The sequence below is a fragment of the Nycticebus coucang genome, chromosome 3 (genome assembly GCF_027406575.1).
Source record: "Nycticebus coucang isolate mNycCou1 chromosome 3, mNycCou1.pri, whole genome shotgun sequence".
Classification (NCBI taxonomy): Eukaryota; Metazoa; Chordata; class Mammalia; order Primates; family Lorisidae; genus Nycticebus; species Nycticebus coucang.
Window position 1 is genome coordinate 72,040,242 of NC_069782.1, and position 13,545 is coordinate 72,053,786.

Sequence of the window (13,545 nt, forward strand, 5' to 3'; positions counted from 1 at the left end):
AGAAAGAAGATCAGGGCCAGAACAGTAGCTCGTGCCTATAATCTCAGCACCTTGGGAGGCTGAGGTGGGCAGATCACCTGAGCTCATGAGTTCAAGACCAGCCTGAGCAAGTACAAGACCCCATCTCTAAAAATAGCCAGGTGTTGTGGGGTATAGTTCCAGCTGCTTGGGAGCTATAGTTCCAGCTACTTGGGAGGCTGAGGCAAGAGAATCACTTGAGCTCAAAATCTGAGGTTGCTGTGAGCTGTGACACCAGGGCACTCTACCAGGGCGACAAAGTGAGACTCTGTCTCAAAAAAAAAAAAGAAAGAAAGAAAGGGGAGGGGAAGGGAAGGAAAGAAAGAAGGTCAGACAGGCAGGAAGGACATCCTTCACTCCCACCAAGGTTACGTGTGGGAATCAGCCAAGGCCATGGGCTCAGAGCAGCCACCAGGGAACCCGCCCGGGGTGGTGTTTCAGAGAGGTGAGGATCTGGTCCTTTGTAGGGACCCCACCTCACTTTCCACCCTAGCCTGCCCTTCAAACCCTCCTGTCAAGTCTCAGGGAGACTTCTCCCCTTTTTGCAGAGAAGGACCCAGAGGTAAGACTGGAACAAAGTATCTGCACATGGGCTTTTTCCTCTGCTGCATCTGTTCATTCTCGCCTCATTCCAATTTGAGAAAAAACAACAGAAAAGTTATATAAACTCAATGCAGTAACATATTTTTTTAAAATTTCACATCCTATAGAAATAAAGAAAAAGGACTTGATGGGGGCAAGACATGATTGCAAGAGGGACTTTACCTAACAATTGCAATCAGTGTAACTGGCTTATTGTACCCTCAATGAATCCCCAACAATAAAAAAAAAAAAAAAAAAAAGAAAAAGGACTTGGCCACTGTGGATGAACTATGAGGCCTCAGGCAAGCTCCTTGAATTCCCCATGCCTCAGTTTTCCCTTTGTGTGAGGTAGAATTTTAAAAATAATTTTCTTTTTTTTAGAAATGGAGTCTTGGCTATATCATCCAGGCTGGTCTCAAACTCCTGACCTCAAGAGATCCTTTTGTCTCAGTCTCCCAAAGTGCTGGGATTATACGTGTGAGCTACTGTGCCCAGCCTATGTGGTGGAATTAGTAGTAATTGGACCATCCTCATGAGCTAGTAATAGGGATGAGTGAAAAGAAGCCAGTAAAGCGACAAACTTGTTCTCGGTTTATGGAAGGTTTCTCAGCTGTGCATTGTTCATATCTGTGGCTGCATCATTCCCTGGGGTGGGGGTGTCCTGGGCATTGGGGGGTGTTGAGCAGTGTCCATGGCTTCCACCCACTTGATGCCAGCAGCACTCCCATCTCAGTTGTAACACCCCATAACTTCTCCCAATGTTGCCAGACATTCGCTGGGGCAGAATCACTCATTGGTTAAGAACCTCAGTTTATAGTAAGTTCTCAGTAACTGTTAACTCATACCATTATTATCATTCACACATTCTTTACACACGCACAGTGGAGTTCAAGTTAGGTCGAACTGTGTTTTGGGGGTTTTTTGTTTTTTTGAGACAGAGCCTCAAGCTGTCACCCTGGGTAGAGTGCCGTGTCATCACAGCTCACAGCAACCTCCAACTCCTGGGCTCAAGCGATTCTCCTGCCTCAGCCTCCCAAGCAGCTGGAACTACAGGTGCCCGGCCAGCTATTTTTTGGTTGCAGCCATTACTGTTGTCTGGTGGCCCGGGCTAGATTCGAACCCGTCAGCTCAGGTGTATGTGGCTGGCGCCTTAGCCGCTTGAGCTACAGGCACCGAGCTTGTGTTTTTGTTTTTAAGATGTGGTCTTGTTCTGTCATCACTCAGGCTGCAGTATAGAAGTCCAATCATAGCTTGGGTTCAAGTCATCCTCCTGCCTTAGCCTCCTGGGTTCAAGTGATCCTCCTGCCTTAGCCTCCCAAGTAGCTGGGACTACAGGTGTGCACTACCACATCTGGCTTCCATGTGCTTTTTAAGCAGAATACTACATGGATTAGTTTTCAAGGCTAATATAACAAATGACCACAAACTTGGGGTCTTAAAACAACAGAAATTTGGCCAGGCGTGGTGGCTCACACCTGTAATTTTAGCACTTTGGCTGAAGTGAGAGGATTCTGGAAGCCAGGAGTTTGAGAACAACCTGAGCAAAAATGAGACACCCATCTCTACAAAAAAATAGAAAAATGAGCTGGGCATTGTAGCATGCACACTTGGGAGGCTGAGACAGGAGTATCACTTGAGCCCAGGAGTTCAAGGCTGCAGTGAGCTATGATGTGATCCCACTGCACTTTAGCCCAGGCAATAGACCAAGACTGTCTCAAAAACAAAAACAAAACAATTTTTTTTTTTTTTTTGTAAAGACAGAGTCTCACTTTATCGCCCTTGGTAGAGTGCTATGGCATCACAGCTCACAGCAACCTCCTCCAACTCCTGGGCTTAGGCGATTCTCTTGCCTCAGCCTCCTGAGTAGCTGGGACTACAGGTGCCCGCCACAATGCCCGGCTGTTTTTGTTGTTGTTGTTGTTGTTGCAGTTTGGCCGGGTATGGGTTTGAACCCACCACCCTCGGTATATGGGACCGGTGCCCTACCCACTGAGCCACAGGCACCGCCCCAACAGAACAAAAATTTAACTTGAAGTCCAAAATCAAGGTGTTACTGCTGCGTTTCCTCTGGAGGCTCTAGGGGAAGACTCTTTCTTGTCTCTTTCAGAGCGGTGCCCCTTGACTTGTGGCCATATCATTCCAATCCCTGGCTCCATCTTCATGTGGCCTGTCCTCTCCCTGTCTCTCTTCTATTTATCTCTTTTAAGGACATTTGTCTTTGGAGTTTAAGGACATTATCCACCCGGATAATCCAGGGAGAGCTCATCTCAGGATCTTTAACTAAATTACCTTTTTCCAAATAAGATCACAGTCATAGATTCTAGGCAGTAGGTCATAGATAACATCTTTTTATTGGAGGAAGGCGTCACGATTCAATCCACTACATGTCAGCTGCTATTTTGTGTTTGCATCCATAATATTCAATATATTGTGCACCTGAGAATAGTGCCAGGTACTGGGTCTCCAGCAACCAACAAAACAGTCCAGCTCTTGCCTTGAGGGATATATGTTCTCAAGTAGCACAGTCCAGCAGACGATGTTCTCATGCCAGTCATGTAGAACATTTAAAATTTTCAGCTGGGCATGATGGCACATATCTGTAATCCCAGCTACTCCTGAGGCAGGAGGATCACTTGAGTCTGGGAATTTGAGACTAGCCTGGGCAACATGGTAAGACCCCATCAACAAAAACAAAACAAAACAAAAACAACCCCCCCTCCAAATTTCAAGTAGCCATATAAAAATCATAAGAAATGGCAAAATTGTCATTTTAATATTTATTTATTTATTTATTTTTGAGATGGTCTTACTCCGTCACCCTGGGTAAAGTGCTATGGCATCACAGCTCACGGCAACTACAAACTCTTATGCTCAAGGGATCCTTTTACCTCAGCCTCCTGAGTAGCTGAAACTATGGGCGCCTACAATGATGCCTGGCTAGTTTTTCTATTTTCTTTTTTTTTTTTTTTTCTGAGACAGAGCCTCAAGCTGTAGCCCTGGGTAGAGTGCTGTGGCATCACAGCTCATAGCAACCTCCAACTCCTGGGCTCCAGTGATTCTCCTGCCTCCACCTCTCAAGTAGCTGGGACTACAGGCGCCTGCCACAGCGCGTGGCTATTTTTTTGGTTGCAGCTGTCATTGGTGGGCACAGGCTGGATTTGAACCCGCCCGCTCAAGGTGTATGTGGCTGGCACCTTAGCCACTTGAGCCATAGGCACCTAGCCATAGTTTTTCTGTTTTTATAGAGACAAGGTCTTGCTCTTGCTCAGGCTGGTCTCCAACTCCAAGCTCAAGCAATCCGCCCTCCTCAGCCTTCCAGAGTGCTAAGATTATAGGAGAGAGCCACTGTGCCCAGCCAATTTTAATATTTTAAATTTAACTCAGTGTATCTAAAGTACTAACATTTCAACACATAATCAGTATGAAAAATTAATGAAATACTTAATTTTTTGCATAAGGTTAGTGTCCAAAATCTGATGTGTGTTTTACACAAATTGCACATCTTGGTTTAGATTAGTCAAGTCACATGTGGCCCATGGCTGCCATGTGTGATAGCACACTCTTCAACCTAAGTTTTAAATGTTGACTTATTTTTTTATAATGCCCCTTCTATGTATAGGTGTATGCAAAAGTAATTAATATACTAATTGAAGTTAAACTGTATTCAACTTGATATCCTGATTTTTACAAATATTTTATAAATATTTGTATCATTAGAATTTAATGACCTAGGTCATTAAAAATTCTCCCTGAACATGAGTATGTTAATGGGTTAATTTTTATTAATTAGTGTGATCATTCTTCTATCATTGGGCATACTAGTTGTTTCCAGACTTTTTCCTCACTTTTATAAATAATACTGAAATGACCATCTTCCTCACCTCTCTTGACTATTTTTAGGCTACATTCTTGGAATTTATAAGAGTCTCACTTTGTTGCCCTGGGTAGAGTGCTGTGGCATCACAGCTCACAGCAACCTCAGACTCTTGGGCTCAAACAATTCTCTTGTCTCAGCCTCCCAAGTAGCTGGGACTACAGGTGCCCACCACAACGCTCGGCTATTTTTTAGAGATGGGGTCTCACACTTGCTCAGGCTGGTCTGGAACCTGTGAGCTCAGGCGGTCCACCCCCCTCAGCCTCCCAGATCACAGGTGTGAGCCACCGCGCTTTGCCTTACCTTGCCTTACCTTGCCTTTTTCTTTTGGCAATATGCCTTAAGGATCAGTCCATGGGAAACTGCCTTGGACATTTTAACAGCTGCATAGTAATTCATTATTTATTGAACCAACTAACCATGAATAGCTAGTTAGGTTGTTACTGGTATTTTATCGCAATAATAAGAAGCACTACAATGAATAATCTTGCGTGTTTCAAATCTTCACCTGTTGCACTTAACCATACCTTTTTGCAAGAGTGGTTCTAGAGTCTATTCTAACAGCAAGAAGTTAGAAATGGTATAATCCTGGGTAGAGCTCAGTGAGCATGGCACCTACTGCTTGGCCTGGAGGGACCCTTTGTCCCATGGCCAGGTCATATTAAGTCCTGCCTGCCTATCTGCAGCTGGTGGTGCACGTGGGGGTGTCGGGCATGGCAACCACAGTCACACTGGAGAAATGTGGGCACAACAAGGGCTACAAGGGCCTGGACAACTGCCGCTTCTGCCCTGGCTCCCAGTGCTGCGTGGAGGATGGCCCTGAAAGCATTGACTCCATTATCGACATGGACGCTGTGTGCCAGAGAGTCACCACGCTGGGCCTGGATGTATCAGTGACGATCTCCCAGGATGCCGGCAGGTAGGGGCCCTATGTGGTGGGAGTGAACAGGGATTTCCCTCCTCCATTGACTGAGCCTGGTATAGAACAAGCAAAGTATGTTGACTTCGGGTGAGCACTTAGTGCGTATGAGGCACACTGCTAGTTATGTGCACATAACTGATGCTACTGGTTCTGCTCCTGGGACTCATTATGGATCTGTCACCCCTTCCCACCCAGGCACTTGGTATCTCCCACCTGGATACTGCCCCAGCTACTTCCTCAATCCTCAACCTTAATTTAGCTAATTCCATCTGCAAAGGACCTATTTCCAAAAAAGGTCACATACTGAGGTCTCAGGTAAACATGAATTTGGGTGGGACATCATTCAACTTATTGCAAAAGATCTTTCATAAATTTTCTTTTTTTTTTTGCAACAGAGTTTTACTCTGTCATCCTGGGTAGAGTGCTGTGGCATCATAGCTTACAGCAACCTCAAACTCTGGGGCTCAAAGATCCTCTTGCCTCAGCCTCCAGAGTAGCTGGGACAACAGGTGTGCGCCACTATGCCCCACTAGTTTTTTCTATTTTTAGTAGAGACAGGGTCTTGCTCTTGCTCAGGCTGGTTTCCAATTCCTGAGCTCAGGATATCCACCTGCCTCGGCTTTCCAGAATGCTAGTTATAGGCGTGAGCCACCTCACCTGGAGGATCTTTTATAAATTTAAGTCAGACAATATCCCTTTCTTTTTTTCTTTTTTTTTTTTGGAGACAGAGTCTTGCTCTGTCACCCTGGGTAGAGTGCCATGGCTCACAGCTCACAGCAACCTCAAACTCTTGGGCTTAAGAAATCCTCTTGCCTCAGCCTCCCAAGTAACTGGGACTACAGGTGCCTGCCACAATGCCCAGCTATTTTTGGTTGTAGTTGTCTTTGTTGTTTGGCAGGCCCCGGCTGGATTTAAGCCCGTCAGTTTTGGTGTACGTGGCTGGCACCCTCGCCGCTGAGCTACACGCACCAAGCCAGAATGTCCTTTTCTTACTTAGTCCTTCCCACAGCTTGAACTTCACCTAGAATAAAATCTTAGTCCCTCCCCACTGGCCACAGGTATTGTGTAATCTGGCCCCTGCCAGACCTTCATCTACCTCCACTCTTCCTTTACCCACTGCACTCCAGACACGCAGAGCAGCCTCCTGGTGTTCCTTAAATACATCAAGCTTGCCCAAGCCTCAGGGCCTTTGCATGTGCTATGACCTCTGCCCCAAACTCACTTCTGTTAACTTCTCTTTCCTGTCTTAGCTCCAATATCAGTGGCCTCCTTGGTGACTTGGAGGCCCCAAAGCAAGTTATATGCCCTCTGTTCTGTGCCCTCTCAGCACCGGCCATCTTGACTCTTTTTTTTTTTTTGGAGTACAGTGGTGAGATCATAGCTCACTGCAGCCTCCAACTCCTAAGCTCAAGTGATCCTCTGGCCTCAGCTTCCTGAGTAGCTGAAATTATGGAATGAGCCACCATACCTGGCTAACTTTTTTTTTTTTTTTGTAGAGAGAGAGTTTCACTTTATCACCCTCGGTAGAGTGCTATGGCGTCTCACAGCTCACAGCAACCTCCAACTCCTGGGCTTCGGCGATTCTCTTGCCTCAGCCTCCCGAGTAGCTGGGACTACAGGCGCCTGCCACAACGCTCATATTTTTTTGTTGCAGTTCAGCCAGGACCGGGTTTGAACCCGCCACCCTCGGTATATGAGGCTGGTGCCCTACTCACTGAGCCACAGGCACTGCCCCAGCTAATTTTTAAATTTTTTTAGAGATAGGCGTCTATTATGTTGCCTAGGCTGATCTTGAACTCCTGGCCTCAAGCAATCCTCCCATTTTAGCCTCCCAAATTATGGAGATTACAGACTCCAGCCACTTATCCCAGCCGGTCCTTTTTTCAAATGAATTTTTAATCACATAGATAATTCTAGATTGCATCCTTATACATTCTCATTGTGAAAAATTCTCTTGTCCTCTCTCTTTCCCTATAAGTGACATCTCTGATAATTCAGAAACTTGAACCATGGACCCTCCTCCTCATCTGCATGCTTCCATACACATAATGATCTCTTGTTGTGTAGGTTTAGGATTTTGCCTTATTTTGCTTTGCTTTTACATGGATGGAGTCACAGGGTGTGCATTTTCCTGAGAATTCCCTTTCTTGGTTTTCATTTGTGAACACTCAGTATGCATCTTGGTGAGTGCTCCATTTTCTCTCTTTCTCTCTCTTTTTTTCCCCCCACTTACCCAATGATGGACAGAGTTCTTCATTTTCTTCTGGCTCTATCATATTCCTTATAAATGGCTTTGTAGTAGTCCACGGTGCAGATAAACCAGAATATATACTAAGCCACTCTGCATTTAGGTTGCTTTCTCTTTTTCTGCTTTTGTATGTAAAGATACAGCAGTGAACATCCTTATTTGTGTTTTCTTGTACCCTCATTCAGATGGTTCCTGATGGTAGATTCTAAAAACTAGACATACCAAATTGTAAAGTCTGGGCAATTATAATTTCACTGCCTTTCCCAGGATGGCAGCTGATTTTCATTCCCACTAGCATCTCACTCTGCCCACTTCCCCACATGTGTGACAGCACTGGGAGTTATTGGGTTTTTCACTTTTGCCCAACCCAAGGAGGGAGAAGTCATATTTCTTTCTGCGGGTTTCTGGTAAGGTTGGAGGTCTTCGCTTGGATGGAGGCTATCCTATTGGTCCATGTACTGATGCTCTGACCCTGTTTTGGTCTCTCTCCCACCTCCCCATGCCCTGCGGCCTAGGTATCTTTGTGACTTCACCTACTATACCTCTCTGTACCAGAGCCATGGCCGATCAGCCTTTGTCCACGTGCCCCCACTGGGCAAACCATACAATGCAGACCAGCTGGGCAGGGCACTGAGGGCCATCATTGAGGAGATGCTGGATGTCCTGGAGCAGTCAGAAAGTAAAATCAACTATTGCCACAAACACTGAGGGCCTTCTGGTCTCCCAAGACCTCATTCTGCTGGCAATCCCAAAAGGGACGTCCACCCTCCAGGGCCTGGCCAGGAAAAACAAGCTTGTCAGCTGGGGATCCGATTTGGATGAAATATTCTGATGTATACACCTCCTCTTTCTTCTCTGCAAAAGCCCTGGTTGACTTGAAGGAAGCGGCTGAAGATTTTTTTCTCCATTTCCCCTTGCATTTGGGAACACAGCTGCTATGGCCGGGGAGGCCAGCCACCGAGTCCAGATTTCCATGGAGAATCTTGATCTTTGCTCTGCAGTGCCATGGCCAAGGCCACCTGTTCATCTGGTTTTCTGAATTTGTTGATGAAGGCATTTCAGAGTTCACTTTATATCCATGACTGGGTTTTCCCACATTTAAAAACCTCATGAAGAGTCTTTGCCTTTGAACTGAGCTATGCTCCAACAGTCTGGCAGCCCCAGAAAAGGCCACCTTGGGATATGGCTTGACTTTTTTCTTTCTCTCATATTCTCTTTTTAAAACCAATAGTGCTAGTTTGGGTAAGGAGTAATTTATACTCTCTTTGGTTAACTGTAGGCTTTAGCCAACAACAAAAGTGTCTTTTACTTTTCTTGGGGTGTGGTTCCTTCTGCCTCCTGCCCTGAAAATTGGACTTAACGATGCCACACCTTTATTTCAGGGTCTCCTTTACTCAGGATATGGGGCTCATGGCCAGGCCACTGGGTGGGACTGTCCCCCATTGGGTGTGGCCAGAAAGTGCTCAGCCCTTTCAACTCTGAAGTTATGAGCTGTCCCCACAGAGACAGGGCCACCAGTGGGAAAGCAGATTTTGTCTGCATTTGACTTTTTGTTTTAAATATGTAAAACTTCAGAGCAACTGAAAACCCACCCAACATCTGGCCTGGATTTGTAAGGTCTTGCTGAGGTGGGTGAGCTTCTTGTTCTCCTTAAAGGGGGCTCCATAAAATGTGGGCCTGGGGCCCGGGGTTTGCAGAGCTCAACATGTCTGGGCATGTTCAAGCAGGAGGGAGACGCGGAAGATGACAGGTTTTTCTGTAGTGGTTTTTGGACACTCGCCCAGGAATCAGGAGTATATTTTTGTTCTCTCTCTGCCAACTTTGAAGTTACCAGGCAGGGACAAGGGTGACGTCCCTCAGGAGATAGCCAAATTTAGCAAGATAGCAACACCTATTAGTGAGGACGGCCACTGACAACAGTGAAGCCAACTAAGCAAAATGCACATTTGAGAAACCATTTTCTATTTTTTGGAGGAAACATGGTTTCGCCACTTCCTCCAAGTGTGACAGGGGCTGGAATCTGATTCCATGTTGGATCCAACTGGTGTTTCCCTGACATTCATTCTTTTTAAAATAGTTGAGATTTTTTTTGCTTTGTTTCATTTTCTTCAACATTCACCTTCCTTTTTTCCTGTTCCAACGCCAGGGTGGTTCCTGACTTTGCTAAGCTGCTGTACCATTTGGGAACTAGGTTGATGAGTTTCTATGAAATGCATTTTCTGAGTCCTGGGCTTTCTCTGGAGGGGAAGGTGGGTGCCGGAGGGCGACTTGGTGTGTGTGCCTGGCAATGCATGAGGACTGCCAGGAAATTATCAGGACTCTGCTGTTCCCTCCAAGGCAGACCATCCTTTGCTGACAACATCCTCTCCATGTCCCCAGTTTGAGCTCTGGGTCTCCTGAGAAATCTGGAGTGTGGGATGTTACCACATCTGCTGGGCCAGCTTCTGTGAATTGGATTTGTGGCACTTTTAAATGTAGAGAACAATTCAAGATTCAAGGATTCCCCAGAGAGCTTGTTCAAACACCCTTAGGCTTCATCTAGCTCTTTTCCTCAAATGTCTGATCTGTGGGACTCGAAGGAGAAAATGGGTCTAGGCAAGATAGGGAAAGAAGAGGGGCTGGGAGTTAGCCAGGTCTGGTCAGGCTCAGCTGAGGCTGAGCACCTGCCCCAGACTCCATATTTTCATCTTTCTTGGGTTCTCATTTCACCTCTGTATTTAAAGCATTGTGTGACTTAGCTTTGTAGAGACAGAACTTGTCCAATCATTGTCACATGTATGTATGTCATCTTCATTTTTCTGTGATCGTTTAGCATTTCCTCACAAAGCTGAACTAAAATCTTGTCCTCCTTCATAATGCAAAACGTTGGGCTCATTTTTATTTTCTTTGTTAATTTTTTTTTTTTTGAGACAGAGTCTCACTCTGGGTAGAGTGCCATGTGGCGTCACAGCTCACAGCAACCTCAAACTCTTGGGCTTAAGCAATTCTCTTGCCCCAGCCTCCCAAGTAGCTGGGACTATAGGCGCCCGCCACAATGCCGACTATTTTGTTGTTCTTGTTGTTGTTGCAGTTGTCATTGTTGTTTATCTGGCCCGGGCTGGGCTCGAACCCACCAGCCTAGGTGTATGTGGCCGGCGTCCTACCCATTGAGCTACAGGCGCCATCCTCTCTGTTAATTTTTTAAAAATTCGTTTTTTTTTGGTGCAACTCACTTGTGCACTCCATGGCATTTCTGTCTGTCTTTGGTGAGTCTGGACTTAAAATGTCCTCATTTAAGGGAGCAGGGGAGACCAAGTCCCATTCCTTCTCTCTCTAATTTTCGGAGGCAGGAGAGGGGCGGGCAGCAGAGGACAGTCCGTGAAGTGGGCAGCACTTGGCAGGTGTCAGGGAGACAGGTGGAGTGATGGAAGGATGGGCTGAGGGATGTAGTGAGAGGCTTGGTGGGAAAGGTAAGAATTAATGAGAGGGTGGGATGCTTTTCCTGATGAGCCCCTGGAAGGTGCTGAATGGGGTGCAGGGACGGTGATTGGGGCATCTGGTGTCCTGACCAGCCTGGTGATGGCATTGTGTTTAAGATGCCAGAGTTTGTGCACCTTTATTCCTTTATACCAACGGTTCTCAACCTGTGGGTCATGACCCCTTCACAGGGGTGGCCTAAGACCATCCTGCATATCAGATATTTACATTACGATTCATAACAGTAGCAAAGTTACAGTTATGAAGTAGCGATGAAAATAATTTTATGGTTGGGGGTCACCACAACATGAAGAACTGTATTAAAGGGTTGTGGCATTAGGAAGGTTGAGAACCACTGCTTTATACCTTCCCCTCTGCCCCTCAGTGTCCCCACCAAAAAGAAGGTCAGTGGCAGGGCAGCATCTGTGGCTCAAGAAGTGAGGCGCCAGCCCCATATACCGGGGATGGCGGGTTCAAGCCCCGGCCCTGGCCAAAACTGCCAAGAAAAAAAAAAAGAGAAGGTCAGTGGCATGTGCATGAGAATGGAGCTTGAAAAAGAAAGAAGACAGAGGGGAAAGGAAAGGCAGAGATTGGAGGTTGGTAGGCTGAGTTAAGTGGCACAGAGGGCATCTGCTCCATCAGGGGGCAGAACAGCCAAGATCCCCAAGGCCCTGCTTGGAGGGGCAGGTCTGGGCTGGAATGGGGCAGAGGACATAGGGGCTGATGTTGAGGTTTTCCCATCAGAACCAGATCTTTGAAGGAAAATATCCCAGATAGCAGAAGTTTCAGTAAGGAACATAATCCCCTACTCTGCTCTTTGCTGGCGTGGAAACATCTAGAACAGAAAGGATCCACTATGGGGCTGGGGGCAGAGAAGTCTGGAAAAGGAGATTCAAGATGCCTTTTTTCTTAAGGTTTCTGCCGGGGAGCAAGAGCAGCTGGTGCGCACCCCCCCACACACATGCTGTGCTCCCAGGGGTGACCAGGCGTGGAGGGGGATAAAGGCAACAGCTTGTGTAAATCTGCCCCTCTTTCCGGCCCCTTGTTGGCTGCCACTGTCTAGACTGTTGACCTCCCTGCCCCTTTGAGTGTCTGAATTAGAAGTCCCTTTCCAGGATGGCAGGACAGAGCCCCATTCTTCCCCAGGGCCCCGGCCTCTACCTTCTGGAAGCTCTTGTGATCCTGCAGCCAGTGGCCACAGAGGCAGAAACAGGGTAACTCTTTGCCATGTTACCCTGTGTGACCACAAATCCTGGGGCAGAGAAGAGCTTTGTTTTTATATCCCAGATATACTTTCTCTTCCCCAGGCACAAGTGCCTTTTAAGGGCCTGGGACTGCTGGCTGCAAGCATTATTGCAGCGAGGAGGCAGGTTGAGGCCACAGTTCCACTTAGGCTCTTAGCAGAATGGCTGTTGGAGCAGGCAGGTGTGTCCCCGTTTTCAGGGACAGTTGTCACAAGCTGAGCCTCGGGGCCTCTGAGCCCCAAACTGCTCCTCCTCCCCCAAATCCTTTTCCCCATTCTCTCCCTGGAGACCCACAGAAGTGCCTGCCTCTTTAATACTCATGACGCACAAAGAATGGGACAGGAATCAGCCACCAGGAGGAGGTCATGGCTCCTGACTACCCAGGCCCAGGTTGACCCAGCTACTTGCAGGGGTGAGGTCTGGGGCCCAGGGCTTTTGTGTCCTGACATTTTGTCTTAAGGAAATCCCCCAGGGAGCCAGTTTTGAATCCGGCTCTCTGCTGGCCAAGGGCTGCTGTGTCCCAGCTCCGGCTGGAGGCCAAGAAGGCCTCATCCGGGCCTTCAGAAGTGGGGTTCACTTTCTGCTTGCCCTCAGAGTACCTGGCTTCTTGTGGGGACTCCCCCTTATAACTCAGGATTTTATCTTGTCCTAAATTTTGCTGTAGGAGAAAATCTCTTCCTGCTTAAGGTGACTGTGTTTTCTGTCCCCAAAGGAGGGCTCAGCCCTTCCAGCCTCAGTGTGGCTTTTCCCTGACCCTCAGAACTCTGGCCAGTGCCTTGTCTGAAACCCCTGTGTCTGGGATCCCCAGGCAGAGAAGGGTCTGCCGGACTCTGCTTAGGTCTGGGTCCCGGAGACCCCAAACTTGACACTCCAGAAAGCAAATAAAACAGTTGAAATATGTCATTTTCTCTGTGTCCTTCTGTGAGATCAGACTGTTCGCCATGGTTTCAGAGTTTTCTGTCTTCAATGAGTGATCTGGTGCTTGGCTGGTGCCAACTGGTGAGAGTGTATGCTGAATGAATAATGACAAGAGGAATTCTGTACCAAGTGTTCCCCTGCCTCAAAACCAGGGGCCTTTGTTCTGATGCACAGAGAGGTTGAGAAACTTGTGGGTGGTCACACAGCAAATGGGAGGCAGGTGCTGGGATTTGAACCATGACCTGTGTGTCGACTTCCAGTGTGTACGAAATCCCCATCCTAA

At 47.2% G+C, this 13,545-nt stretch overlaps 1 protein-coding gene across 4 annotated transcripts in view; it reads left to right on the forward strand.

Moving 5' to 3' along the window:
- PGPEP1 (pyroglutamyl-peptidase I) overlaps positions 1 to 13,244 on the forward strand; it is a 39,964-nt gene extending 26,720 nt beyond the window's left edge. For 2 of the 4 annotated variants that reach the window (XM_053582368.1, XM_053582369.1), the window contains exons 4-5: positions 5,161 to 5,393; positions 8,160 to 13,244. In XM_053582368.1, the coding sequence (XP_053438343.1) occupies positions 5,161 to 5,393; positions 8,160 to 8,352 (426 nt within the window). In that variant the 3' untranslated portion in view covers positions 8,353 to 13,244. The remainder of the gene's footprint in view (positions 1 to 5,160; positions 5,394 to 8,159) is intronic. The other 2 variants (XM_053582371.1, XM_053582372.1) reach the window with 2 other exon arrangements.
- Positions 13,245 to 13,545: the final 301 nt, after the last annotated feature.